We start from the raw sequence: 27,127 nt of genomic DNA on the forward strand, positions 1-27,127 counted from the left end.
TTTCTTCTAGGTTCTCAATATTTTAAGTTGTTACTTTGAAGATTTGTAGAAACTATTATTACTGAGAAGTTAAGTTATAATAATAAGAGTTCAGTTTTATGATCGTAAATAAATTGTAAGATATGAAGGTAACTCATACTAATAAGTAGGAAGAAATGCAAAAAGATGAAAGAAATGTAGGCCTATTTGACACAGTGATAATGTAATGGTAATGGATTAGGCCTACATACTAAGTATTTGCATTAAGTGTCCGTTCAACACTGTGCTGACCCTATTTCAGTATCATGCCAAAATAAATACACCTGCTAAAGATTGCAAAGAAAACTGCAATCGATTCATAATGTTATTTTGCATGTCTAATGTTCGTAACAAATCATTCCAAACAGGTTTAAAATGTAACCTCATTTTAGAGGTGGAGACAGCTTACTTGTTAGTTTAAAAGGCTTTGGAAACATTATTTTTCCCAAGGGGATATAAATATAATAATTTGGAAATGTGATTTTAGAATGTTATTATAAATTTAAAGACTAGAAGATTCTAATTCAGAGACTTACTTAAGACTGTAATATTCATTAATAATAAAGTGAAATCATCCAGATTGCATAATGCATTGTAGAAATTAAAAACAACTTGCTCATTCACTAAGTTTTGAGTGAATATATTCATTATAATAGTAATTTATAGTATAAGAGAGTAAAATTAGATTTTATGCACAAGTAAAAAGTTTAGCGCCCGAGGCTAGCACATAAAATTTGTTTACTCTCGTATGCTATACAATATTTTATCCATTTCTGGTATCTAAATTTAATTTCAAATTGTACGCCTTTTCTTTGTAATGTGTTGTTTGTGAAAAAGTTATAAATTGATGAATATATGGATTTTATGGTTGCTTTCTATTATCAGGCAGTACATCTCACTTGACGATATGTGTCAGAGGAAGAACAGTTGTTTGTATGCATCTGAAGTCTGACTAGGGTAATATGTAGCAGTGGAGGGGGGAAAGGAATTGGCCACCCTACCCCATTATCTCCTGGCCTAGTTGCATCATAAGTGGTGCCTTCTTGGTATCACTTGTAAGGTTCAAACCTACCTTCGGACAATTGACTAAACAACAATGTGTTGGTTGTCATGAAAAAAGTTTTTAATTCACAGCAGTGAATTGAAAACTTTTAATTCAGTGCTGTGAATAAAGCCATTGTTTAGGTTGCTAAGAACGATGAAATAAAGACCAGTTTAGATACCAGTTATGGAAAGAATATTATTAGCTATAAAAATTATAATTTCAACATTGTATTATTTACTTTGCTTTTATAAATGTAATTCAAATTGTTTTAATTCTGTTTCAGCATCTCTTGTCACATGCTCAACTGAGACCATTTGTTTGTGAATTCTGTGATGCTGGTTTCATCTCTCATCAGTCACTGCAGAGTCATCTAATGATGCATCAGCAAAAGGACAAATCAACCACTTCACAGTGATTTAGACCGGCTTCAATGAAAACACCTATGCTAATTAGAAATATTCATTCTCCTTGAAATGTTTTGGGGCAAGTCCAAAACTTCTTACAGTGGTGTAGTTTGTATTGCTGAGTGATCTTATCAAAGCATTAGCCTTGTAGAGTTCATTGACACAAATGAATGATGAATGTACTGTATTCAAATCTCTCTTATAATGCAAAATTAGGAGAATACCTTTGTCATTATGTTTTTGTACGTTTTTACGATTCGGTAAAATTAGAGTACAGTACCAGTACGTTTTAATTCGAAATTCTACTTAATGGAAAATACAGAATAATAATCACCACTACCCAACCTTGAGAGAATATGAAATGATTTCCCTACCCAGTTCCGCTTAAAGAGGATATTTTATACAAATTTCACATTCATGACTGGTTTTTTAACAGACTCTGAATCATTTTTTTAGATTCATTTTTAAATACTAATGGAAAACATATAAATTTCACTTGAATACACTATATAACTTTCACGTTTTAAATAGAACTAAGTTATAGATACCTAGTTGACTAGTTTCGGCTTGGGAGCCATCTTCAGAACTGCTGAAGTTATATATTGTATTCAAGTGAAAATAATAGTGTTAAAAGTTGTGTAATCAAGATGTATATATAAATTTCATACGGAATTGATATATAAATTAATTTTTGTAATTTGTTGTTACATTATTTAATGGTATCTGTAACGTGTAATGATTTACAAAGTAATTAAAAATGAAGTGGTAGTGAAATTATATCTCATCCATCAGACTGCATAACTGAAGCCACCAATGATAAATACTTTGAGTGTACTTCTTCCGCCCATTCCTATTTTTCGCGTGGAAATTAAGAAATTCGAGAACGAAACTCAAATATAGATTTCATAATTATAGTCTAAAACACAGATTTCTTATATGTTTGTTTTGTAATTCAGGGAATCAGACAATGAATGACTAATTAACAAATTATATAACAACAAAGCACTGATAGTAGAAAATTATCTATCTTTCCACACCATGATACTGTCCATAGGATTGCAGATTTTTACCAAAAGATTACTACAGTAGTAGATAGCAGAATAATATTAATACCCGGTAGTATTATTATATTTAACAACACTCAATTGCAGATGTTATTCAATGCTGAAATTCTGTGACCAAGTCCTATAACAGAGATAGGGTTATTTTATGTGCCATAAATCTATGAACAGAGAAAGCCATGCTAAGATTCTATCACCCTTTAAAATCCATTGCCCTTGGCCAGATTTGAACCTGTGAACCTCAAATCTATCAACTGGCATGGTAACCTATAGACTACTGAAGATGATTAGATGATAAAAAAATCTCGTGTTGGCTTTACTCATTTATCAAATTTATCTAAAAGCATTTTTATCATTTATTTTTTGTGACAATAGTCAGAACGTGGTTCAGTAATAAATATCCACTAAGAAAATACTTTTATTGTGGTAAAATGTCTCGTATAAAATTATGTAGGGTATATATAGTTATACTATTGTATTCTTTCCCTGACATAATTAGGAACATTAAATCCAGATGTTTGAGATTTGCAGGACATGTAGGACGTATGGGCGAATCCAGAAATGCATATAGAGTCTTAGTTGGGAAGCCAGAGGGAAAAGGCCATTGGGAGGCCGAGACATAGATGGGAGGATAATATTAAATGGATTTGAGGGAGGTGGGATATGATGATAGAGACTGGATTAATCTTGCAGAGGATAGAGACCAATAGCAAGCTTATGTGAGGGTGACAATGAACCTCCGGGTTTTTAAAAGCTATAAGTAAGTATATATAATTATACAGAGTGATTCAGGACCTCCGCGACAAAATTTGGGGGTCGATAGATATCGAAGTGAGGATCATTTTTCATGAAATAACCCATGTTCTCCAATGCCTTGTTCAGGAACTATGCAACATTGAAAGAAAGACAAGTTTTAGTCACTTTAAACAATAAATTATGAATTTAATTATTTTTCAAGTATGTTTGTTGACAAGTTACAGGTGTTCAAAGTATTTACCCTGGATCTGATTACATTCATTACATCATCACAGCAGTGATTATTATCGGATTCTGTTGAACATTTGTGATCTGTATCGAATTTAATTAAAAGCAGTGAATATTCGCACGGTCAGTTCCTTTCTGGTGTCAATTCGAATGGTGTACACTTCATTTGTCCCCAAAGAAAAAAAGTTAGGGGCGTGAAGTCGGGTGATCACGCTGGCCACACAACAGGTCCCGCTCTCCATATCCATTGCTCGCAGTAGATGTTGTTCAGATGTGCTCAGGCTGAAGTGCGTTGGAAAGTCATGTTGGAATCACATATCCTCATACATTGTGAAGAGTGCATCGTCCAGGAGCAGTGGAAGCGTGTTTCGAAGGGCACTCCATTCAAATGGAGCAGCAAAATGACAGGACATTTGTAAGCTGTCTGGAAGGGTACTTGAAGAAGCAAATGAATAATTCATTTCATAATTAATTATAAATGTTACTAAAACCTGTCTTTTTTATGTCATGTAGCTCCTATACAAGGCATCAGAGAACATGGGTTGTTTCACGAGAAATGATCGTCATTGAGAGTCTATCGATCTGCAGAACTTTGTCGCAGAGGTCCTGAATCACCCTGTATAAAGTGAACACCACTTATTGTAATCATGGATAATGTTATCAATCGGTTTATGTAATCATTTCTATGAATTCCTGTACGAACTAATACTAAAACATAGAAAAAAATCTGTTTACTTGATCATAAATTCGGTTAATGTTATCATATTTTTGCTTTCACAGCTTTTGTTTCCGAGTACTACAATGTGTATTTTTTACTTTCAAAGCTTTCGTTTCCAAGCATTATACTGTTTTGGAACATAAAGTAGTGGACAGCTTACAACAAAACTTTTTTCTTTGAAGTTGAACATCCTACCCACCCCCAACTGCGCTGTTGAGGGGCTTGTCGCTGGCAATACAATAGCTATGCAGCAGTTGGAAGTAACGGTACATTCTTCCCCATTCACAATTGAAGGAAGACCAGTTAGCATAGGTAGTACTGGTACCTCTCCACACTTTCTCTTTTAGACGACAAAAGATGTTTCATCCTTTATATTAGTACAATAACTTAGTTTCTGCTTTTGCACTGTGAAGTTTAGTGTTGTACTGTGATGGCTAGTATGGAGAGCAAACGTAAAGATTTAACCATTAATGGAAGGAGAAGAGTTCGGAGCAGAAGAAAGAGATGATGATGATGCCACCGAAATGTCTCAACCGCCAACAAATGCTGAAATGTGGCTAGCATTAGATGTTTTGCAACGTGGTGTTCAGTATAGGTCAGTGGATTTTCAAAAACATTATGAATATGAAAGATTCATTAATGAACTCCTGCGAGAAAATCAAAAACAAACAATTAATGACTATTTTAAGTTACTGAAATAATTAACTATCAGTGATACTGTGTTATAACTTAGGAGTGTAATTATAGGCTATGAATATGTAGTAAATAAAGCAATTTTCAGTTTGATTTTTTTTTTTGGATACTGTTATCAAACTGTTAATGTAATCAGATTATCTGGATCCCAGAGTGATCATAATAAGCGGTGTTCACTGTACAAGAATATTCAACTTTCGCCTTGAACCTCGCTAGATCTAAATAATTAAATTAGTTGCAAGATAGAAACGAATGGCTGCAATTTATTGTGTAATACTCCAGCTCTCTATTTATAGACATATGGCATATAAAATGGCATCATATGCATGGGTGTAGTCGTAAATAAAATAGTACTAGGACACATCGTGAAAAGATTATTATTATTATTATTATTATTATTATTATTATTATTATTATTATTATTATTATTATTATTATTTTAGAATAAACCACGACAAGATGCTCTTCAAGGAACAGTGTGTAAAATGTATATTTACGACTGCGAATTTGGCAGGTTATCTATTATAATTTTATTACTGAATTACAGCTTTCATGAATTACAGTATTACCACAGTCTAGTATATTTAGTCACGAAGCTTGAGTTGTTGAGGGTACTAGGAACAAGAGGCTGTGCCGGTACTATTTCGCATTGTCTGTGATGAGGCGATAGTAGTGATCCTAGTGGTTAGCAACTATCTATGGATGCATATTCCCTACATATTGAGCTTCATGACTGTATAAATTAGACTGTGGTATTACCCCATTGTGTAACATCAAATACATTAACCGTACCCTTATGTACTTAATTCTTTCGGAAAAAGAAGTATTTTATAGTTGTTATCCTGGTATGTGAGCCTTTACAATGAATAATCATATTTTCAAGATGAATAACATTATCAGAACAAACGTTTTGTGTTTAACACTTATTGTAATTAGAATCATAGTCGCAGAGACTGTCTTCAATGCCCCAATGAAAATAAACTGATCAACAAAAATTTGCAGAATTATGGCTGACTGAAGAAAGCTATTTGAGAAAGAGGGTGTAAGGAAAGAGTAGGGTATATTGTAACTGTAAAGGCTGAATAAGAGGGTGGGATGTTGTATATAGGCTTGAGTGCACGGTTAAATTCTGTATTATTATTATTATTATTATTATTATTATTATTATTATTATTATTATTATTATTATTACTATTATTATTATTACTATTGCTACTACTATTACTACTACTACTACTACTACTTATTAGTAATCTCACTGTTATTATAAATAGCCTACTACTAATGTATACTTATAAAATACAAAGTTGAGTAAGAAGCAAATAAGGCAATTATTATTATAAAAAGTAAAAAGAAAGAAGCAGGGCGCTCCCAGAAAAAAAGTACCAGAGTGGCACCCTGGCCCGCTCTGGTATGACTACACCCCTGATCATATGGTTATTTGTTTACATTGATGAAGAAAAACATAAACCGTTGACTTTGGTGGGAGAGTCTTTGGAAATCTCTCAGTTGGCTCTGAGCCACCTTGTATGAGCACACACTACATTTTTCTGTGTATTAAAGTAGTGTGTTAAATGCTGGCCAGTTCTCTGTCTCTCTCTCTGGAGTGCATTGAAATAACATTCCAGAACCCTTTCTGCAAAATTGCTCTACCTGAAGGAGTGTTCTGTAATCTTGTGATTAGTCTTGAAATCATCATAGGAAGCATGCCACTAGTCGTTATTTAATTTAAGTGCTTCAATAACAAAGTAGTTCATCAACTTTGTTACAACTGATTCATATTTCCGTAAAATGTGCACAGCTATATCAAAAGACAGTTTGGTTCTGACAGGATAGGAGATAATATGAAACAAAATAGAGGGTGGGACAAATTTAAAAAAATCAGTACATTTATTTTGATATCCAGAGTGAAAGAATGAGTGAGTGCTACTTGTCTGTATGTTCCTTTGAACATCCCATGCATGAGTAATACCGATAATTGAGAGAAAAATTCGGAAGTCATACTGACCAATTACATTGTCTGTAACAGATGAGAACAGAAATTCTGTGTTAATTTTTGGTTATATTGTTATAAATTCGTAGAAATATAATGTTACTGCTTGTTTTCTCGCTCCTCTCAACAGATCATTAATCGATTTGCTCATTTTTGGGGGTAGTCGAATGTAACAGACTAATAGGCTCTATTTTACAACTTGCATTAGAAAGTACACCAAAAAAAATGTTTCAGGATAGATTACAGAAATTGTGTTACACAAATAGTCATGTTCGTTCGTTCGTTCGTTGGTTCCTTCATTCATTCATCATTTACAGTTTTCTGTCTGAAGGCAGGTCTTTCACTGCAAACCCAGCATTCTCCAATCTTTCCTATTTTCTGCCATCCTCTTAGTCTCCACATACGATCCATGTATCTTAATGTTGTCTATCATCTATGTGGGTGTGATTATTCAGCATTGAAATTATATAAAAGAAATAAGAGATAAAGATTTATTGTATTTAATTAAACTCAGTAAGCCCTCTTCAACCTACGGTACTTATGTGTGTAGGCATTTTAATATTGGATAATTATTGTTGACTAAAGTGTCAGTACTCCAGCAGGTTGTAAAATAGAGAGGCTAATAGTACAGAGCAAGAAGGAAAGTAGTGAGATTAAAATGGGAAAACTACTGTTAGAAAGTTCTGCTTGTCTTCTTCTTCACCTCAGCATTCAGATGTGATTGTATTTAGAAGTACTTCTCTGTTGTGTGTTAGTTGGTGCAGCTATAAAGTAATTTATGTGTGTCTTTTATTCTGAACCCATTATGAACGTCAAACAGCTCATTTCGTTAGTAATGTATGCAATCTGTTTCTTCGTCCCTGAAAACGAAATCTAATACACCATTTTTAATTATTGTGATAGATGATCCTATAACAATAAAAAGCAAGAAAATTGTTATTGAAGATCTCGTTCTCAAGACAAGTTATTCATTTTTCATAGTTTTCAAGACAGCAAGAAAACCGTAACAACTTATGACTTATTGTCATAAAGACTAAGAATAATGTGGTGTTTTCGACCTCAGGAACTTATTTTCGAAATTCTTTCTTCTTCCGTGTGATAGAGTAACTTATATGCTAAACGTCTATGGACTTAATTTTAGTCATTTTGGACTGAACTTGTTTTGAGAATAAGCTGTTCAATTGTTTCTGAAATATTGATGTCACTGTATATCAAATTAATTTTAAAAGGAAATATTAAATTTAGTTTGAAAGATGTTGTTATGATTAGTGACATATAAGAATGTTCAATGTCAGTAAATTCAACGACTATCTTTATGTACAGAAAAATAGATATATAATTTCTTATTAATGAAGTGGAAGAGTCTGTGAATAAGTATAGAAGTATTTGTTTGATATAGACTAATGCTTTGAAGTGATCACTCATGTGATAATAGGTGTATAATTTGCTCATGCCGCTTGATCCAAATCTTCTAACGTTGCTCTTCAAGTTCCATGTTAACTATTTACTGTATAGTTCTGAAATTACTTTTTCACACTGCAGAGTAACTGAGTTTCCTGTTTGAATTTTATAAAAAAATACTTGTGATTGTCTTTTGTAAATAGTTATTATAATTATTATTATTATTATTATTATTTTGTTATTGTTTTCTTGTTGCCAAAATATTTCTTAGTGACTACGTTTTGAAAATGACACTAATTATCTTCCACTACTTCCTAAAGAGACTTCCTACGGAATACTGTCCGTTAGTTGCCAAATATTTTATATCCAAACTCTTCTCTGAACCCCTTAACCTGTTTCAGTATTGAATGGGAAACTTTTTAATGAATAACATAGAAATGTATGCATGCAAATTTTTGTAAAATTTATGGCTAATGATGGCTTCGTTTTCATATTTGTACAGAAAAAACCTTGCAGTAAATACTGAAAAGCCATGTTGTTGAATGTAGGAATTTTTTTACATATAATTGAGAGAAAACATTATTTCTGTACATATTACCCATGTTTCCTAGTAGAACAGTTTTATGATAAAATATTATATATATATGCTATTTAAAAATTATAAATATCATTATTTTGTAAATATGTATTACTGAAAGAATTTTTTGACAAAAATGGCATACCTATTTACCAAAACTAGCTTTTACCTAACAAATGGAAATCATTTACTTTTTAAGCGATAACTGTATTGCAAATTTTGCAAATTTGGACATACATCACAGTATGTGATGGATTTGTGAACCTTGTATTTCTTTTATATGTGCAAATTCAACTTTCATTACTTGGAAGAAATTTGAATGGGTAGTATCAACCTTGAACTGTAGTATGTTTACAGAGTGGTCTCCAACATTTTGTATAAAGCTCTCATACATGTATACAAACTGTAGTCAGTGAATAACAGACGAATATAGAAATAATAATGGAGATAAAGGACTTTATTCTTTAATCATTGTCAACATTCTTATCATAAGGTAATCTACGAATTGTTATAAAGTTGGTTATTTATTAAACATTCACAGTTCTGAAGTCATGTTTATCCTGTACACTGGCAGAAAAATTTTCTATACAATTCTTCACATATTTTAGGGACCAAATTGTTTCAATTACCGCTTTAATTTAAATTTGTCTACAAGTTAATTATTTCTACTACACGTTAAATGGATGAAACAATATGACACACTAACTCATATTATTTAGAAATATTCGTGTCAGAGTCATCAGGCTTAGTAATAGAATAATAAACATGTGACTGGATGATTTGTGGATAAATCAAGTTGAAAAAAAGTATAATTCTTTAGCCATTGTATGCATTTAATTTATCTTCACAATGAGATTATAGGAACTGATATGATCTTAATCTGTATAGGTACCACAATATAGGATATTAAATTTGAAAGTGTGTTATTTCTTGATTAAATTAAACAAAAAGACAATAGAGATGATATAAAGTAGTCCATTTAAAGTGTGTGACATACTGTCACACCAAAAATACCCTGCTATAACATTGACTTTTGTCAATGACATAAAAGAAATCTATTTAATATACTCGGTAATGACAATTTCATACTCCTGAGACTACAAGTTTTACATTTTAAGTATTTTAAATATAAAAAATCTGATGTATAAACTCTAGTTTATGTTTATACATCAAATGTTGGACTTCTAAATATTAACAACTATTTTAGTATATGTAGCATATGTATTGTCATAGAAAGGCTTTCAACATTCATTATTTTCAGTATTACATTTATTAAAATTTAAAGAATAGTAAGTTGCAAAGTGCTATTTTAAAAGTAAAGTAAGTAATACAGTGAGTAAGTTTAAAGCTGAAAACAGGTTGGTTATTGCTAGTATCTTCTAGCCATTCTTTCGACTTAAAAAAATATTCGAACAGTATTTTGTTTCAATTTTCAAATGAAATAAAGGCAAGTTAAAGAGTGCTCTATGTACATGAATAGTTTACTTAGGGATAGTTCAACGAAAAGATATATAGTAGTAAATTCTTTCTGTATATCATTACGGCATAATACGTTATTCTGTATTTTGATAACAAAAATACAAATTCAGAGACATACTGTACATAGTACGGCTTTAACTACACATAGAGCATGGGCTGCCTATTGGAGACCACTCTGCTATTTTAATTCCCCAGGCTATCATATGTACGAGCTGTTTTTCCTTCCAATATAAATGAACAGGTTGAGAAATACAACTGACAAAGCATTGGACTTATTTCAAGATTAAACCTAAATGATATTTTTCGATAGTGCAAGCTGTTAGAACATAATGCTTTGTATTTTTTCCTATCCTATATTATGGTTAATACCACGGGTGTTGGCAATTTGTAAGTTTTACATACTATGTGCTTCAAGAGCACATACATAATCTATTCCCTACTATAACAGTGACATCGAAAGAATAACTGTGAGTTGGACTCAAACCAACTGGCTACTGTTTAAACTCTTTCCTTAATGTAAATATCGAATAATGTAAACTAATGTTAAGACTCTAAATGCTATTTGGCAAGTGTCCACTTTATCAAAATTACGAATATATGAAAAGTTACACTTATTTTTCGGAACATGTACCATAAAATGGAGTGTATAGCAACATTTTTGTGAGTGTGTATGTGTTCCTTTTCACTCACTGCCTGTGTTTCAGGATTTTATGTAACGGAGAAAATTCCTATCTATATCTAAAGAAAAAATTCTGAAAATATGGAAAATATAAAACTATACATATAAAATTAATTACAGTTTGTTCCTATCCACTCTGACAACACATATTTGATTTTGGTGGATATTGATGGTCATTTCCATAGAGAGTGAGTAGCGATAAAATATCGTTTTTAGAAATGTAAAATGAGAACAAATAACACCTTTTTCAAAATAATTTTCAAGTACACAAAAGAGCGCCAAAACTAATTTAAACATAATGATGTTAATCAGTATTTTGCATTTACAAGAAACAGTAAAATCCTCTTCCTGACCCTCAGGATTGAGTCTTACCATAATTCGCTAAAAATAAAATTCAAAGTCATCTTCCACATTTGAAAATACAAAGAGATATCATTCCATTTTGCATGAGAGTTTCTCTTACAGAATTGAGCAGAAAAAAATTGGATATATTGTAAGAACTGACTCTAAAAAGCTTCGCCAATATACAGTCACTAATGTCTAATTCTAAATATATTTGTAGGCTACTGGTATATATTTTTTCAGTTTCGGAATACAATATATTACTCTCCTGGAATGATGAGTTTGTAGAGCATGCTGTCTCATTTTGGATTTAAATTTCCTTTACGAGAACTTCACACACAGTCAGCATTATTCTCTTTACCAATGCAACTGCTTTGTAAATAATTAATCTCCTTCTCCCTTGATTGTTTTTTCCGTCTTCTTGTGTCCATATAATCAGTGGCAGTGCTAAGATTTGCGAAGCCCTAGGCAAAACTATATTCAAGGTCCCATATCAATATAATGACGACATTAATAACAATAACAGAAGTAGTAGTATATTAACACTAGGAGGACCGGACCCATCATTCTGCCAGGTATCACGGGTTTAAATAATTATTAGATGAAAGCTTTTCGCTCTATGATTCCCACAATTTACTACTTTTGTTTTATCTTTGTGATGTATGATTCCTGAAAATATTGGACTTTTATGATCCTTTTGAAGGATGTTACAAGCAATTACTACTAGAGACACCATCACCCATCATTTTGACGGGTGCCAAATTTCAGAATGGCCGTGCCTACATACCAGAAGCTGTTCAAATTTATATTGTTGCAGCAAAGTTTAAATTTCATTTCGACCTCTACATTACAACGAAAACATAACACAGTGAACTTAAAAAAAAATGATAACTCTCTTGGGAAGGTATAACCGAATAAACAACACTGGAACTTTACCATATCGTAACAAGAACGAACCTTACCTGTCGGTCAGATGTTAACTGTGATACTGCTTGTAACATAAATATGGCTCATTAGAATTTATATTGAGTGACAATGTGACGTAATTTTACATTCATTATTAGGTAATGGAATATTTATAAACTTTATAATTCAAGAAAATATATATTTATTGTCTTGTATAACGTGTGTTGAACATTTCACATTTAATTTAACAATTTGTGATAATTATTTCAGTTTTATTATTATTTATAATATTTCTTCGTTATTGATAGAAATTGCGCGTGGAGCGGGAGAAACGGAAAGACGAGTTCCAAGAAAGCTGATCGAGTGAGAAGGAAGGAATGATTGAATGCATTGTTGCTTTGGAAGCTATACTCTAGTGTTAATTATTATGTTCCATTAAGGATTAACAGAAATAAGAATGTGGAAATAGAAGAAAAAATAACACGTAAATAAAATTAAACATAGGTATATGAATGAAAAATCAAATTTTAAAATAGTTACTCATAGTCGTGCAGCCTTTTCAGGTGCGAGGCCTTAGGTGGCAGCCTATTTAGACATTATGTAGCGCCACTTCTGCATATAATGATCCAATCTATGCAAACTGACAGTTTGTCTTTATGTATTCCCACTTTTCATAAAAATATTTACACACACTCTATAAGTTATCTCTTATTTTGTGTATCAGACTTATATATTCTTGGCATATGGTGTTGCTATTCCTTCTGTTGGGTAAATTTTGATCACAGTAAACAAAGAGGCATACATTAAACTTATAGGAGACTTTTGCACTAGGCACTTCCAGCAAATAATTATGATAGGTTAAGATAAGTGTAACAACAATAGTTGCCAGAACAAACAAATAAATACACAGTTTTTGTTCTTCTTTTAAAATACCAAAATGTTTATATAATATAAAAACAATTTTTTTTCCATTTAAAGTTTCTTTGCAGGATAATTTAACTGTAGTAAGTTAGGAAGCAAGGAGAAAAAAACACTTAAAATGTCTTTTAAAACGAAATGTTTCGTCATTTGAAATAATTACTGGTACTGGTACTCATTTTGCCAGAAAACTGTTGCTGCTCAATCCATTTTATGGTATAAATAAATTATTTTCACTATGACATATTTGTCTAACAATTTACAAATGAGAATTGAAATTTCGAAAATGTAATTGGCGAATTGTATATTGGTTGGTTCTTCAATTGGCACATTTACATCATAAGGAGTTATAAGAAATATATTATATAGGTAAGAAATATATTATATAGGTATCTGGTGTTAACTTCTTACCATATTTTAACGTGTAAAATAAAACAACAGATTGACAAGTTGTTAGTATGCAAAATACTATGGTGGAAAATTAACTGAGTTATAATTTGTACCTACTTCTTTATAGACACTACAATCATACACATTACTGCATATCAGAGCAGATTGACTGTTGAGAATTTTTTTTTTTTTTTTCAGATCACTAATCATCTTGAACAGTGCATTTGCTCATCTGTAATTCCTAGTTTACACTTGAAATAAGTTTCATAGTAGTTCATTGCTAGTGTATATAGTGTGTTTCTGTATTTAGGAATATTTTCACGGCTTGAAAAAATCAATATGAAATATATTACTGAAAAGAAATTACATAAGAAACATTTCAGAAGCAATTGTCTGGGATCCAGAACACCTTTACATTTCTGGTATTTTAGGACCATTACATTTCCTCAAAATATGATGGTTTTTGGTTTTTACAGACTGAGAGGGAAACTGATATATAATGGAAAAACTTTATATGTTTTGATGTGTTTCGATAAATGTGGTTGGGAAAGTTTCTTTATGATTTATCCTTCCTTCTTTCCACATTCTTACAATTTCATTCAAAGAAAGGTATAGTGTTCTATGGTCAAATAAAATAAATTAATGCGACGAACATACAAAAATGTATCAATACTTTAACTGCAATTCAATTTTTTTTCGTATTAAGTATGATCTATTAATTTTCCAAATTTTCTGTGTCATGCAAATGCGTACCTACTTTGTCACTGTTATCAAGTTTATGAATTATATTTCAAGGTCGCATTAAATATAAATGTCCATAGTAGATGGCTGTATTTCATGCTACTACTTGTCCATCCTGATACATATGTTAACCATGTTATATCATCTTAATTTTCTAACACACATCAAAACTGATTAACTCTACTTCGGTTTTAATAGAACTACTTTGTCACTGATATAAAATACTAATATCATATTGATTTTTGGTCATATTTTTGCATAAAACTTAACGATCTTAAATATTTCATCTAATATTACATATCACAAATTTTTGTATTTAAAATTTAAAAGCTAGTACTGTAACCAGTGACAGAATATTGAGGTAATGTTGCCATTAATAACATTGGAAAACAAATTTCTTAATACAGTAAAATCCCTCGTAACCGGCATCCAAAGAACTGGCAATACCAAAACAACGGCACTTTTGGCTGGGCCAAAAAAAAAAAAAAAATTAGAATCTGTCATATTTCCACAATCTGGGCCATCAGTTTTGCCACATTAGGAAGTTCGCACAAACTTTTATTTTCAGTGAATATTTGAACCTAAAATTAATGTATTATTTGTGTTGTGTGATATGTTTCAATAAAGAAAATCCACACAATTTTTATGTTTATTCAATTATGTTGGGACATCAGTATTACCACATTAGGAAGTTAGCACGAATTTTCGTTTTCAGTGAATATTCGAACCTAAAATTAGTGTATTATTTGTGTTGTGTGATGTGTTTTAATAAGGAAAACCCACACCATTTTTATGTTTATTCAGTTATGAGCAAGTGATAGAGAAATAAGCTTTACATGGTTGCAGTTTCAACATTTGGCACCATGAAATACGAACTTTTTTTGTATATATCGGTATTTATTCAATTATCCAGCAAAATCTCGTATCCAGAACTAGCCTGGTCCCTTTGGTGTGGGATAAGAGGGATTCTACGCACTGATGTGAGTAATTGAAGGAAAGCATTAGGACACACGAAAAATATGACAAAGTTTTAAACTCAGATTCCGCACTATGAGGATGTGAAACCATTCCCGTAATTTATCTACAGCAAATGTAATTGATTTTCAGAAACACTTTATATGCATTGAGTATGAACATTAATTATGAAAAACTTCAGTGCTTTGTGTAATACATTAATAAAAATTTCATTATGTATGAAACGTTTATTAAAGATATTACTTTGTTATTCTAGCAAGATAATTGAGTATTTCTCAAGCTGTTGTGTACATACATCCTTTACATATATTTAATGGGATCATGTAATGATCTGTTAATTTGATTACTGTAAGAATAAACTGAATCATGAATTGGTATCTTCCATTGAACAGTATTATGCATACAAGATAGAAAATCATCACACTTATTAATTATACTGCACTTGAAAGAAGAAAAATAAGTTAGTTAGTTTTGTAAGAACCTTTCTGTAAGGCTTCCAGATAATGTGGGGAAAAATTGCTCAGATTGAATATTAACCCAGCTTCCATGTTACTAATTAAAATGTAATGTAACGTATTTGTATGACCACTTTAAATGTGGAGGCAGACTGTCAATTAGGTCTGAGTTTACACTCATACACATCTCGTGTAGTTTTACTTTATTAGTGTTATCATGTTACTATTACTGCTGTCAGAAGGTAGTAACTTGAAAGGAAGCGGTTGTATGGACATTTCTTTTGACTGAAAAATCCATCTACAGGTATTGATTCATATCAATTATGAGCTATTATCTTCTACTTCTATGGATTTGTGACCCTTTCCCCTCGATCCTACTAAACTATACCAATGTTTACCTCAAAAATGCCTTGAATGTAATTGAATCTACTATTCATTGCTCTTGAAAATATAAAAGAATGTAAAGCAGTAGTTATATATAGTAACTTTAAATACAGTTTTGAAAGACTTTGCCTCATGAAGCCTATTTCTGTTTTCATAATAAACCTCTCCTGTGGAGACTCAAAATGAAGTGTTTATTTTTTATGCAGACGCAGCTTGGACCAGATCTTCCAGTCTAGTCACCTTACCATGCTCATAGCAAGATATGCTAAGCACACAAGTTTGTAATTACATTACTGGTATCTAGTTAATATTTTGCCATATGGAAATGAGCGTTTAAAGTCTATATTTGTGCGTTGATAACGAATTCGAACGTGCAAATGTTCAATAACGTACCTTTAAGAGAAAAATTATGTATTTATTTTGAGATACTGTAAGAGGATTGTGAGAAAATGAGTCCAGGTAATTCATGATTTTGGATTAATCATCTACGTCATAAATATATATATTTTTTTGTTTCTTCATTACCTACAGGTGCAGGTTAACACGATATAGTGAGAAGGTGCGATTTTAGAGTGAAATATATTGCATTTTATTCATTTTAGGAGAGTGGAAAATTATTCGATTTCATATTAAGTTGTATCAGTTGTTTTCAAATGTGTAGCTTGAAGCATTCATGCATGTTGTCTTGTCTAAATAGAGAAATTACACTGCATAGATGTAAATTCACAGAACAATATTTATTACATATAACAATAAAATCACAGTGTCAATTTTTATCAGATAAGATACAACAAATATATTACGTGGATGATAAAAAAAACAAAACTGAGCTTCCACATGTCTTGCATAATACACTCAGAGACAAAAAATCCCGGACACTTACTGTTCAAGGGCACTTCTTTTATGTCAGAAATTGTTAATCAAAGGTCTAGTAGGTTATGAAATGTAATGGTTTTTAAATAATAGAAAAACACATTTAAAACAAAGGATCGTGTAATTAATCATAAATACATTATTAGAAATAAAATCTTTTTGTCAGGACGCAAAGGGCGTAAAACCAGTAACAACATTTTTCAACTGTAGCTCAGATGTTTCGTGCTTGTAACATTGAAACCACAGTTGAACTAAAGAGAGGGCTACTCATCAATTAGCACTGGTCAGCTTGATGAGTTAATGACCGAATTTGGTATAATTTTTCTCTATTCAATACCTAATTCCCTCTTTACCCTTTCCTATCCAGTCCTCTGACTGTACTCTTACTTTCTTCGACCCCGATGGTATTAGAGCATTCGAGATCTAGGAGTTCATTTCACTTTCCTTCCTATCCTTTCTACTTTTCTGTTCCTAGTGCTGACCTGCTATGGCACTAAAATCGTCCTCCAATGGCTTAAGGAGGAAAGGTGGTGATCAACAAGATCTCCGAACTAGGTCTAGTAGACCCATCGACCAACAGCAGGTGTGGTCCTCCAGACATTCTGGCTGGGGGTTGTGTGTGGATGAAGTAGCCACCAAAACGTTAAAATATGTGTTCACATAAATCGGCTACAACTTGTCATTTAACAATCAAGAAATGGATTCGGAACACCTCAAAATCTGTGCTTCAGTGGCTGACCATGACAATATCTTTGAAAAATATTGAACTGCAAGAGGTCAAATGACTTTATTGTCAAATGCCTGGCATTAGAAAACAACAACAACAACATTGAAATTACATTTTTAGTAACGTGTGTTACTCCCTCGGCATTGGATAACTGCATTCATTCGTCTTGCCATGCCTTGAATTAGGTTAGAAATGGCTTCTTGAGGAATATCTTCTCATGCTTCAAGAAGTGCTTGTCTCAACTCCTGTAAGTTTTCTGGTGGTGGCTGCCTCTTCCTAATATGCCATGCCAGCATATCCCACAAGTGCTTAATTGGATTCATGTCAGGACTCCTTGCTGTCCATGGTAAAACATGAATCCCCACTTCTTGCAGATAATTTGTGGTAATGCGAGCAATATGTGGGTGTGCATTGTCGTGCATTAGAAGAAAACCATTGCCTATATATGGACCAAATGGCACCACATGATGGACAAAACATTCATTTCTGTACCTATCAGCTGTTAGATTTCCATCTATGAAAACCAACTCCATACGGGCATTCATACACACCCCTGCCCAAACTATCACTCCACCATCTCTAAATGGCGAACAGCATTGCGAAAATCGCGTCTCTCCTTCTTCAAATTCATTCATGGGTCTGTAAACAGGACACAGCTCCACTGGTCATTTCTCCAGGCTCTATGATCCTGTGCAAAATGCAACCGACGCAATACATTCTGAGTAATCTGGGACCAGTTGCAGGTTTAGCTGATATCAGTCCACTTGCTTTCAACCTTTTTTTAACTGTTTTGGCCTATATTGGACGCCCATGCATGTCAACAAACTGTTGGGCTACCATGGTAACTCGCAGGTTGCACTCCCTAAGAACTGATAACACCATGCGCCTGTCTTCATTTTGAGTTGTGCATTGAGGACGACCCGAACCTGGTTTCCTGGTATATTCTTGTGTCTCTCTAAAATGTTTTATGGCATCCTGAATGGTACTTCTAGGCATATTCATGATATCTGCAATGTAACATACACTGCGTCCATCATCATTTAGAGCAATGGCTACAGCAATATCTCCGGGTCACTTTAAAAAGATAAAGTGTGACTACCAACTTACACTCAAAACACTGGCACGTGAAAATTAAATAAATAGCGACAATAAAGAACAAAAACACAGACACAAATTCTGTAGTAACTGATACTTTCTACAAATAAATGGCGTATCTCATAATAATGGCTTGTTTACACGAATCCTTGGTAACAAAATGACACAAATTGATGGGTATTAAATTGCATGGCCTACTGACTAATATACATGTAATTTTTCTTTTTATAAAACAAGTGCCCGGGTTTTTTTTGTCCCTGAGTGTATTATTCGAATTTCACAAATTGGGTGGCTAAAGAGAAGACTTACAAAGTATGCCATTTGTGGTCCCATTGATTTTATATGAATCAATTCGTCATACAGAAAACTATATTTATCTTGTAGTGTAGGCTTTCACGGCCAGAGTCTATAGATCTAGATTCATTTTCCGGGCTGAGAGGCCGTGGTCTGTTGGTTGGTTTTCTACCAGACGTTTTGTCTACAACTGCGGCAGACATCTTCAGTGGAGTGGTATCCGAGGTCGCAAAACTCTTCTTGGCATACCTGAGGCATACCAGCCACAGGATCAGTTGCCTCAGGTACGCCGAGAAGAGTTTTGCGACCTCGGATACCACTCGACTGAAGATGTCTGCCGCAGTTGCAGACGAAACGTCTGGTAGAAAACCAATCAATAGATCACGGCCTCTCAGCCCGGAAAATGAATCTAGAACTATATTTATCTTACTGTATAAAGATTGCCGGGTTTTCAAAGAAACCATAATCTAAATTGAATATCCTAATTTTAATAATATTCCATCCACAATAAGACCTATACCACGTGGACCTTTACTCCCTAGCTGTAGGTCACCATGGCAAATAAGGAAATTTCCTTTTTGAGAGAAACACACACTGATGAGATGACATGCCTATTAACTTTTTTTTTATTGGTTTATTTTATGACGCTTTATCAAATGTGATGATTATGTAGGATCTGAATGAAATGAAGATGATAATGTCAACGAAATGAGTCCAGAATGCAGCTCCGAAGTTGCCTAGCATTTGCTCTTAGTGGATTGAGGGAGAGCCCCAGAAAAACCTCAATCAGGATTTGAACCCGGGCCTGCTCAACCTTTACTACACAGCTGTAGTCCCTATTAATGTTCTCAGCCCTTGTATGGCTCAGAACATAATAAGAAACATCTAAACAATTTAATATTAAAAAAATGAAGGTCTCACAGCTTCATCTGTAGCAACAAACATCAATATTGCTCTTAATCTCTTATGTAGAGTGATAACTTTCTTCATAGCAGTGTATTTTTTTAACCAAGCGAGTAATAAGTGATCAAATTAGTATCTTCCAAGGTATGTAAGTAACTATGCAAGTCTTTAATTCATTGAATAAATTTATATGCGAATAGTGTACTGTTCCAGAACAAAAATTGTCTGCCTGAATTTTCTAAATTCCAGATACAACGCATTGCACAGTGGTACATGTGAGATCACATTGGCAGTTATTGAAATTAATTTTACTTCAGTTGTTGTCATAACCCAAAAGGCATTTAGAAAAATTGATGTATTTTTAATAGTACTGGTAGATTAATAATTATAAATCATGCAGTAAAATAGGATGGTAAACGAAATGTAACCTGCATAATTCATAAAAAAAACTTTCCCGAACAGTATTCAAACCTTGAACTTTGTAGTCTGCAAGCAAATACACTAGCACAGAGCTATCGGAATGCTTGTGATGAATTGTCATAATCGAGGTTGTTGTGCTGTATTGTGTTTGTTTACATAATGACTCTTGGGCATTAATTTGATCATCTTATTTTCAGATTAATTTCGTACTTTTTGGATTAGCTGTGAAATACCTAGCTGTAAGACTATTCAAATAATACTGGGTTGAAGACCGTTGTTAAATAATTTTGGTGTGAATCATGCTCTGTAAAGATCTTCAAGAGTTAGACCATTTCTTTTTTTGGGACTGTATCCTCTTTTTTTTATAGCAGTCTTTACATCATACTCATGGGTACATCTACGAGGCGTGTTCTTAAAGTAAGTTCCATTTTCAATTATAGCTGTCGCATCGCTGCAATCGTTATTTTGCGCATGCGTGTTTTCTTCTTCAGTCCTCAGGCAAGCTGTGTATGCAGTTTCAGAGCTTCAGTCCGTGTGTGTGGTTAGTTTTGATCAGTTGAAATGATTAAAGTGGTCGAGCACCTCGCTGACTGTGAGATGCGGTCTGTTATCCGTTTTTTGAATGCGAGAAACATCAAATCAGCTGACATTCATCGTCAACTTTGTGAGGTGTATGGTGATGATGCCATTAGTGATAGAATGGTCAGGAGATGGGTTAGAAAGTTCAACGAGGGCCGCGTCTCTGTGCATGACGAGCAGCATACCGGTCGGCCATCTTTGATCAATGACGATTTGGTGTGTGCTGTCGATGAAAAAATTCATGAGGACAGGAGGTTCACAATTTCTTCGCTTTCCTTGAATTTTCCACAAATGTTGCAGAGTGGTTCGCAGGCGGGTGAATTCTACAATGAGGGGATAGAAAGACTTGTGCCACGACTCGACAAATGCCTCAATAATGATGGAGATTATGGTCAGAAGTAATTGAAGTGTGGGGAATACAATGCTACAAAAATGGTTTGTAAATATTTTCCCGTTTACTTTCTACACCCTTTTGGAACTTACTTTAAGAACACGCCTCGTACATTAATTTTTATTTTTATAATGCAGAATGTGGGAGCTAGCACATAGTCCATTGATGACATCATTTCGAGTGCAATTTAGTAGGTAGATGCTACCAGGTGGACGAGATGAAACGCCACCGAAGCTACAGAAAACTCATCGCCAAAGTGTCACTACTTGCTTCCGGGTTTATGGCCCTGTTATTCTCGGACTAGATGCCGCGCAAAGTACATATGAATTAAAATAATTTCAAGGGAAAAATTGTTCTGGGGCCGGGTATCGATCCCGGGACCTCTGGTTGAACATACCAGCGCTCTACCAACTAAACTACCCAGTAACTCCACCTGACACCGTCTCAACTTTTCCCTTTATATCCACACAACTCGTGTGGCTGACGAAATGCCAGAGACCCACATCGAGGACACACAATCTCTGTGTGACTTGGAATTGTGGTTTTTTTCCCTTGAAATTATTCAAATCTGCTTTACAGGGAGCTTTACCTGAAAGACTAGATTTGTACATACTGTATGAATTAGTTTGCAAGGTCTAACTGAATTCTAGCAATAATTCATAATTTTTTAAATCGTTCTTGTATGCAGTAATAATGAGTCTGCCAATTTACTCAGACGTGCGCAACAATCGAGAGAATATTCTTGGACTACCAGATCCCGCACAACAAACTATTGCAGAAAGCAGTTTTCAGTTTTGTGCTGAATGCCGAGTGTGTAAGTTGTGTCATGAGGTACAGTAGAGAACAATGCGCTTTTATTTGTAATACTTTTGCAAAAAAAAAAAAAGTCTTCATGGAGAAGGTGTCGCCATAAGTTCTGTCGTCAATTTCCCGATTCCCCTGTGCCGGATAAAACAACAATATACCGACTAGTAAAGAAGTTCAAAGAGACAGGACCTGTACAAAATAAGAAGCCTCGTGTGAATAAACGTGTATTAACAGAGGAGAAATTGGACGAAAAAGGTTTTCGGTTAGAGCAAAGCCCTCATAAATCTTTGCGCCATTTAGCACAACAAGTAGAGGTGTCTAAAACATCTGTTCAACTCGCCATTAAACTATTAAAGTTAAAACCATACAAAATCCGTGTAGTGCACCAGTTTTGGCCCCTGAAGACGCAGCTAGGATGCATTTTTGTAACCGATACCTTCAGTCAGTCCAAGAATGAGGCAAGCTTTTATGTTTTTATCGTACCACATGCTACTATCGCTTTGGTGTAACCTTTTTTGTTTTTTTTGTTTTTATTGTACCGCATATTACTATCGCACTTTGATGCTAGGAAGGCCACTCCCATAGCATGCGGAGGCCGCTAGACTTTCAGTCAAGTGGTGGCGTTTTGTCTCGTCCACCCAGTATAATGTCATTAAAGTTTGCTTGCGTGATGTAATTGTGCAAATATGCTGCATACATATACTGTAGTGTGTGTGTAGCCAGCATCATGATTAGTAATAATTAGTATTCAGTAACTATGTAAGGAAAGTTACTCACTACAGTTAAGTTCTACCCACCCGTACATCCTCCATCCAAATTAGAAATACTGCTTCAGCCACTTAATTAATTACACATTTAGTTAATTGACATTGGAGTATAAAGGATGTCACAAACAGCATATGCATCTATAACATCATAAAGTGCTACACAAGGTATTCATCATCATCATCATCATCATCATCATCATAATCATCATCCCGTAGTTCAGAGACATAGGGCATCTGTAAGAGCCCTCCACCGGACACAATTCCCTGCAACAGTTTTCACTTCACTTCAGGATTTCCCCACACTCTTCGCCTCATTACAGACAGTTCTTCTCCATGTTCCATGTGGTCGTCTTACATATCTCACACCATGAAGATTTCAATCTAATGCGTGTTTTTGGTAACATTACAGTTCTTCCTCAGGGTATGTCCAATCCATCACCACTTCCTTTTCCTGATTTGTATCTCAACAGGTTCCTCATTTGCCAAGTCTCAAAGTAAATGATTACTTATAACCTCAGGCCAGTGACTGTTAAATATTCTTCGCAAACATCAGTTTACAAATGTCTGCAGCTTAGAATTTATTGCGTTCTTAGGCTACTAGCCAGGTTTCTGATTCATAAAACAGTATTGATTTAACATTGCTTCTAAATATCTTCAGCTTATAGCCTACAAGGTGTTACATTCATATTTTAAAATTTCAATACGGTAATATGAAAATGAATTTCTAACATTTCAAGAAAATGTACTTTCATCCAGAGGAAATTGAAGCGGTGTGTTCAATAACCATTCAAGTCCACTTCTGGTCATTCATTTTTTGCAAATTTTGAATTAAATTTTGAATATTTCCACAAGTGTTATGACTTTAAAAGTTAGTATACTACATTGTCGTCATTTCTAAAACAACCAGAAATATTACGTGCCAAAAATAATAATTAGCTAAGAAATAAAAAAATGTTTTGGACTTGAATGGTTATTGTTCTCACCGCTTCAATTCTGATTGTAAGTGAAAATCATGAATATGATAATTGCAAATATTATTTCTTAATATTTTAAAGAAATGTAAAAAAATTTCATTACCAAGTCCGAGTCTAAAGAAATAGATCCTTATGTAAAAAAATTCTCATTACTAAGTCGGTTTCTAAAGATGTACACTGAAGAACATTCCAGAGTTGATTTATCCATTATATAAATAAATGTCTATTTGTTTATTTTCACTGAAAACTATGTTTCAATTTTACATTCTTTACTGCTTGCTCTGAAGATTTCCTCTTTCCTTGCAAAGATTTTGGAAGATTGTGTGCGTTATAAAGTTTAGGAATGGTATTCCATTTTAATATTCTCCTATCAGCCCTTCTCTGATCAAACTATGATTCTACAATGTTCATTTATTTCTAGTAGAGTTCGGATTGAGAGGAGCTATAGAATTAAAACTAGGCCGGAGAAAAGGTACTAGAATTGGTAGTAAATGTTAATTAGGCACTAAATAAGCGTAAACTTCATCTTACGATGTTGGATGACGTATATACGTCCGTTGATGTGACATATTAATGAATATTTAAATACTTATATAGTCACAATCATGCCATGGAATGAAAGAAAAACTTCACCATGGCATGATTGTGACTATATAAGTATTTAAATATTCATTAATATGTCACATCAACGGACGTATATACGTCATCCAACATCGTAAGATGAAGTTTACATTTATAATGTTTGTTTCCACCCATAAGCAGTGCTGACTAGATCAGACGCTATGGACAGTACTCTATAACAGAGTCGCCAATATGAGTGGGGAATTTCAAGCCTTTGGCGTGAAACGAACTCAATAGCTCAGTTGGTAGAGCGCCTGACCAGAGTACAGGAAGTCGAAGGTTCGAATCCCGCTCGAGGTTGTGAAGTTTTTCTTTCATACCATGGCATGAATGTGACTATATAAGTATTTAAATATTCACTAAATAAGCATTTTTTTTTTTTAATTTTCTGTCATTCTAAATTCAACATCTGTTCAATTAAAGATATGTACCAGCTTTTGTCGACTGGGCAGCTCAGACTGTAGAACAACTGGCTAAGGACTAGAAAGTCTTGGGTTTCATCTCGAGTGGTGGTGAGGTTTCTCTCGTTACCAAAACTTCTAGAATGGCCTTAGGATCCACTCAGCCTTCTGTCAAATTGACTAGTCTACAGGCATTTGTCGGGAGTACGAGGATAATTTGAAAAGTTCTCGGAATGAAATAAAAAATAACAATGTACCTTATTTTTTTTACTTTTATTTTTCAATGTAGTCTCCCTGTACACTTATGCACTTGGTCCATCGCTTGTAGCTACATGTAAACAGTCCTGCAAATGTAATTAGTTAATCGTCATTGTGCTTTGTTCTTGAAGTATTTCATAAGTACAGCCAGGATTTTTGGCAAAATGCCTTTTTTACTGGGTGCAAGTAAATCATTATTTTCATAGATATAGACCTAAATGTGATTTGGGGTAAATCAAAGTGATAGGGCCAATTTTTATTTTGCCGTTTTAAGGTGTTTCTTACTAATTCAATAATAAATGCCTTTTTTTGTCATTTTAAAGCAATATTTCTTGTTTATTTGCAATTTTCTAATTAACTTTAATATAATGTGTATGAAATTTAAATATATGAACCAATGACTCACTTTACTAACAACAGTAAATAAAAGTAATTTATTTCGGTGCTTAATCTGCTAATAATCGTGCTTTAATACTACTGGTGTAATATGAGTAGGCCTAATGTTTGTTTTCATATTTTCAAACCTTACTGTTACAATATTGTGCTACACGTGTTTAATATTGTAGGAAAAAGAAATGTGAGTGAGGAACAGTCAGTTATTGTCACCCAGCATTTTAAATTGTTTGCTTTCATATTTTCAAACCTTACTCTTACAATTTTTTGCTACATGTGTTTATTATTGTAGGAGAAAGAAATTTGAGTGAGGAACAGTCAGTTTTTGTCGGGTGACAGAAGGTGTAAGATCAGTTTGCTAGAATGTCTAAATTCAGTAAACCATTGAAAAGTAAACTTCATGCTTACATTAGTGAATTTGATGTCCATGTGTTTTCAACCGATGGAACAGTTTTGTTTTGTAAGGTTTATGAAATGACAGTTAATCACGAAAAAAAAAAGTATTTTATAAATCAACGTGTCTAAACTATGAAGTAAAAATGTGATGTTGATATAATTTAAATTTATTGCTAAAATATATTACGCCTTTTTAAAAATTTTTATTGCCTTTTTTGCCTGCCTACCTTAACTGTTATAAATGCCTAAACATCAGGGGCTCTAGTCAAAAGTGAGAAAGTTTTTTTCGCATAGGTTGGTTGTTCCGGACATAGCCAGACATTTGAAAAAAACGCTACGCAATATTTGGAATCATATTGTATCTTCTACCCTCAAAGGCTATGAATTTCTCCTTTTAAAGCAAATAATTCGGCGCTAAGAAAGATTGGAGATCTATCAGCTGAAGTTCTGTATGAGCAGCCATATTATTTTCTTGAATAATCTTGACTTTTCTGATTAAGTTCACATTGAACTGAAAGGGGTTGTACATCATGAAATACGAGAAGGCCTATCAAGTCTCTAACGTATTATAATGGATGGATAGAAACACTGTTTGCTCCTGTTTGTACAACAAAGTTTGAATTGAAAAAAGACCTCAGGAGCATTCGTACTCGTGAGCACATTTTTACTCCCATGATGAGAGCATCAAATGTCATTAAAGGAGCACTAGGTTGAGAACACCTAATCTAGAGTAAACCATACTTCACAGGAACAGATAGCCATACTCTTCCAAGAGATTCAAGTCAAATGACTTAATCCCCACTCCAGTATGACTGGTAGGAGCACTTAGTTCCTGTGCACTTTGAAATGTTTGTTACCAGGCTAAACTTCAATATTTTTAGATGTTAAGCATACATACATGCAGATGCTGTTCACTTCAAGGCATTACTCTGAGATAAGAAAAATCACGCACTATTTTTCACTTTATTGGATATGCACATAAAGAATTTTCAGCATTTATTTTGTTGTATACACAAATGATACTTTTTCAACCAGAATTCAGTGAAGGTATTGACCAATGTTCCT

The 27,127-nt window shown here is 33.5% G+C and overlaps 1 protein-coding gene across 2 annotated transcripts in view; it reads left to right on the top strand.

Annotated features, from left to right (window-relative positions):
- Window positions 1-16,350, top strand: part of shn (schnurri) — a 605,061-nt gene extending 588,711 nt beyond the window's left edge. For both annotated transcript variants that reach the window (XM_069848079.1, XM_069848080.1), the window contains exon 15: window positions 1,347-16,350. In XM_069848079.1, coding sequence (XP_069704180.1) covers window positions 1,347-1,478 — 132 coding nt within the window. In that variant the 3' untranslated portion in view covers window positions 1,479-16,350. The remainder of the gene's footprint in view (window positions 1-1,346) is intronic.
- Window positions 16,351-27,127: the final 10,777 nt, after the last annotated feature.

This window comes from Periplaneta americana, chromosome 15 (genome assembly GCF_040183065.1).
Source record: "Periplaneta americana isolate PAMFEO1 chromosome 15, P.americana_PAMFEO1_priV1, whole genome shotgun sequence".
In the NCBI taxonomy this organism is placed as follows: domain Eukaryota; kingdom Metazoa; phylum Arthropoda; class Insecta; order Blattodea; family Blattidae; genus Periplaneta; species Periplaneta americana.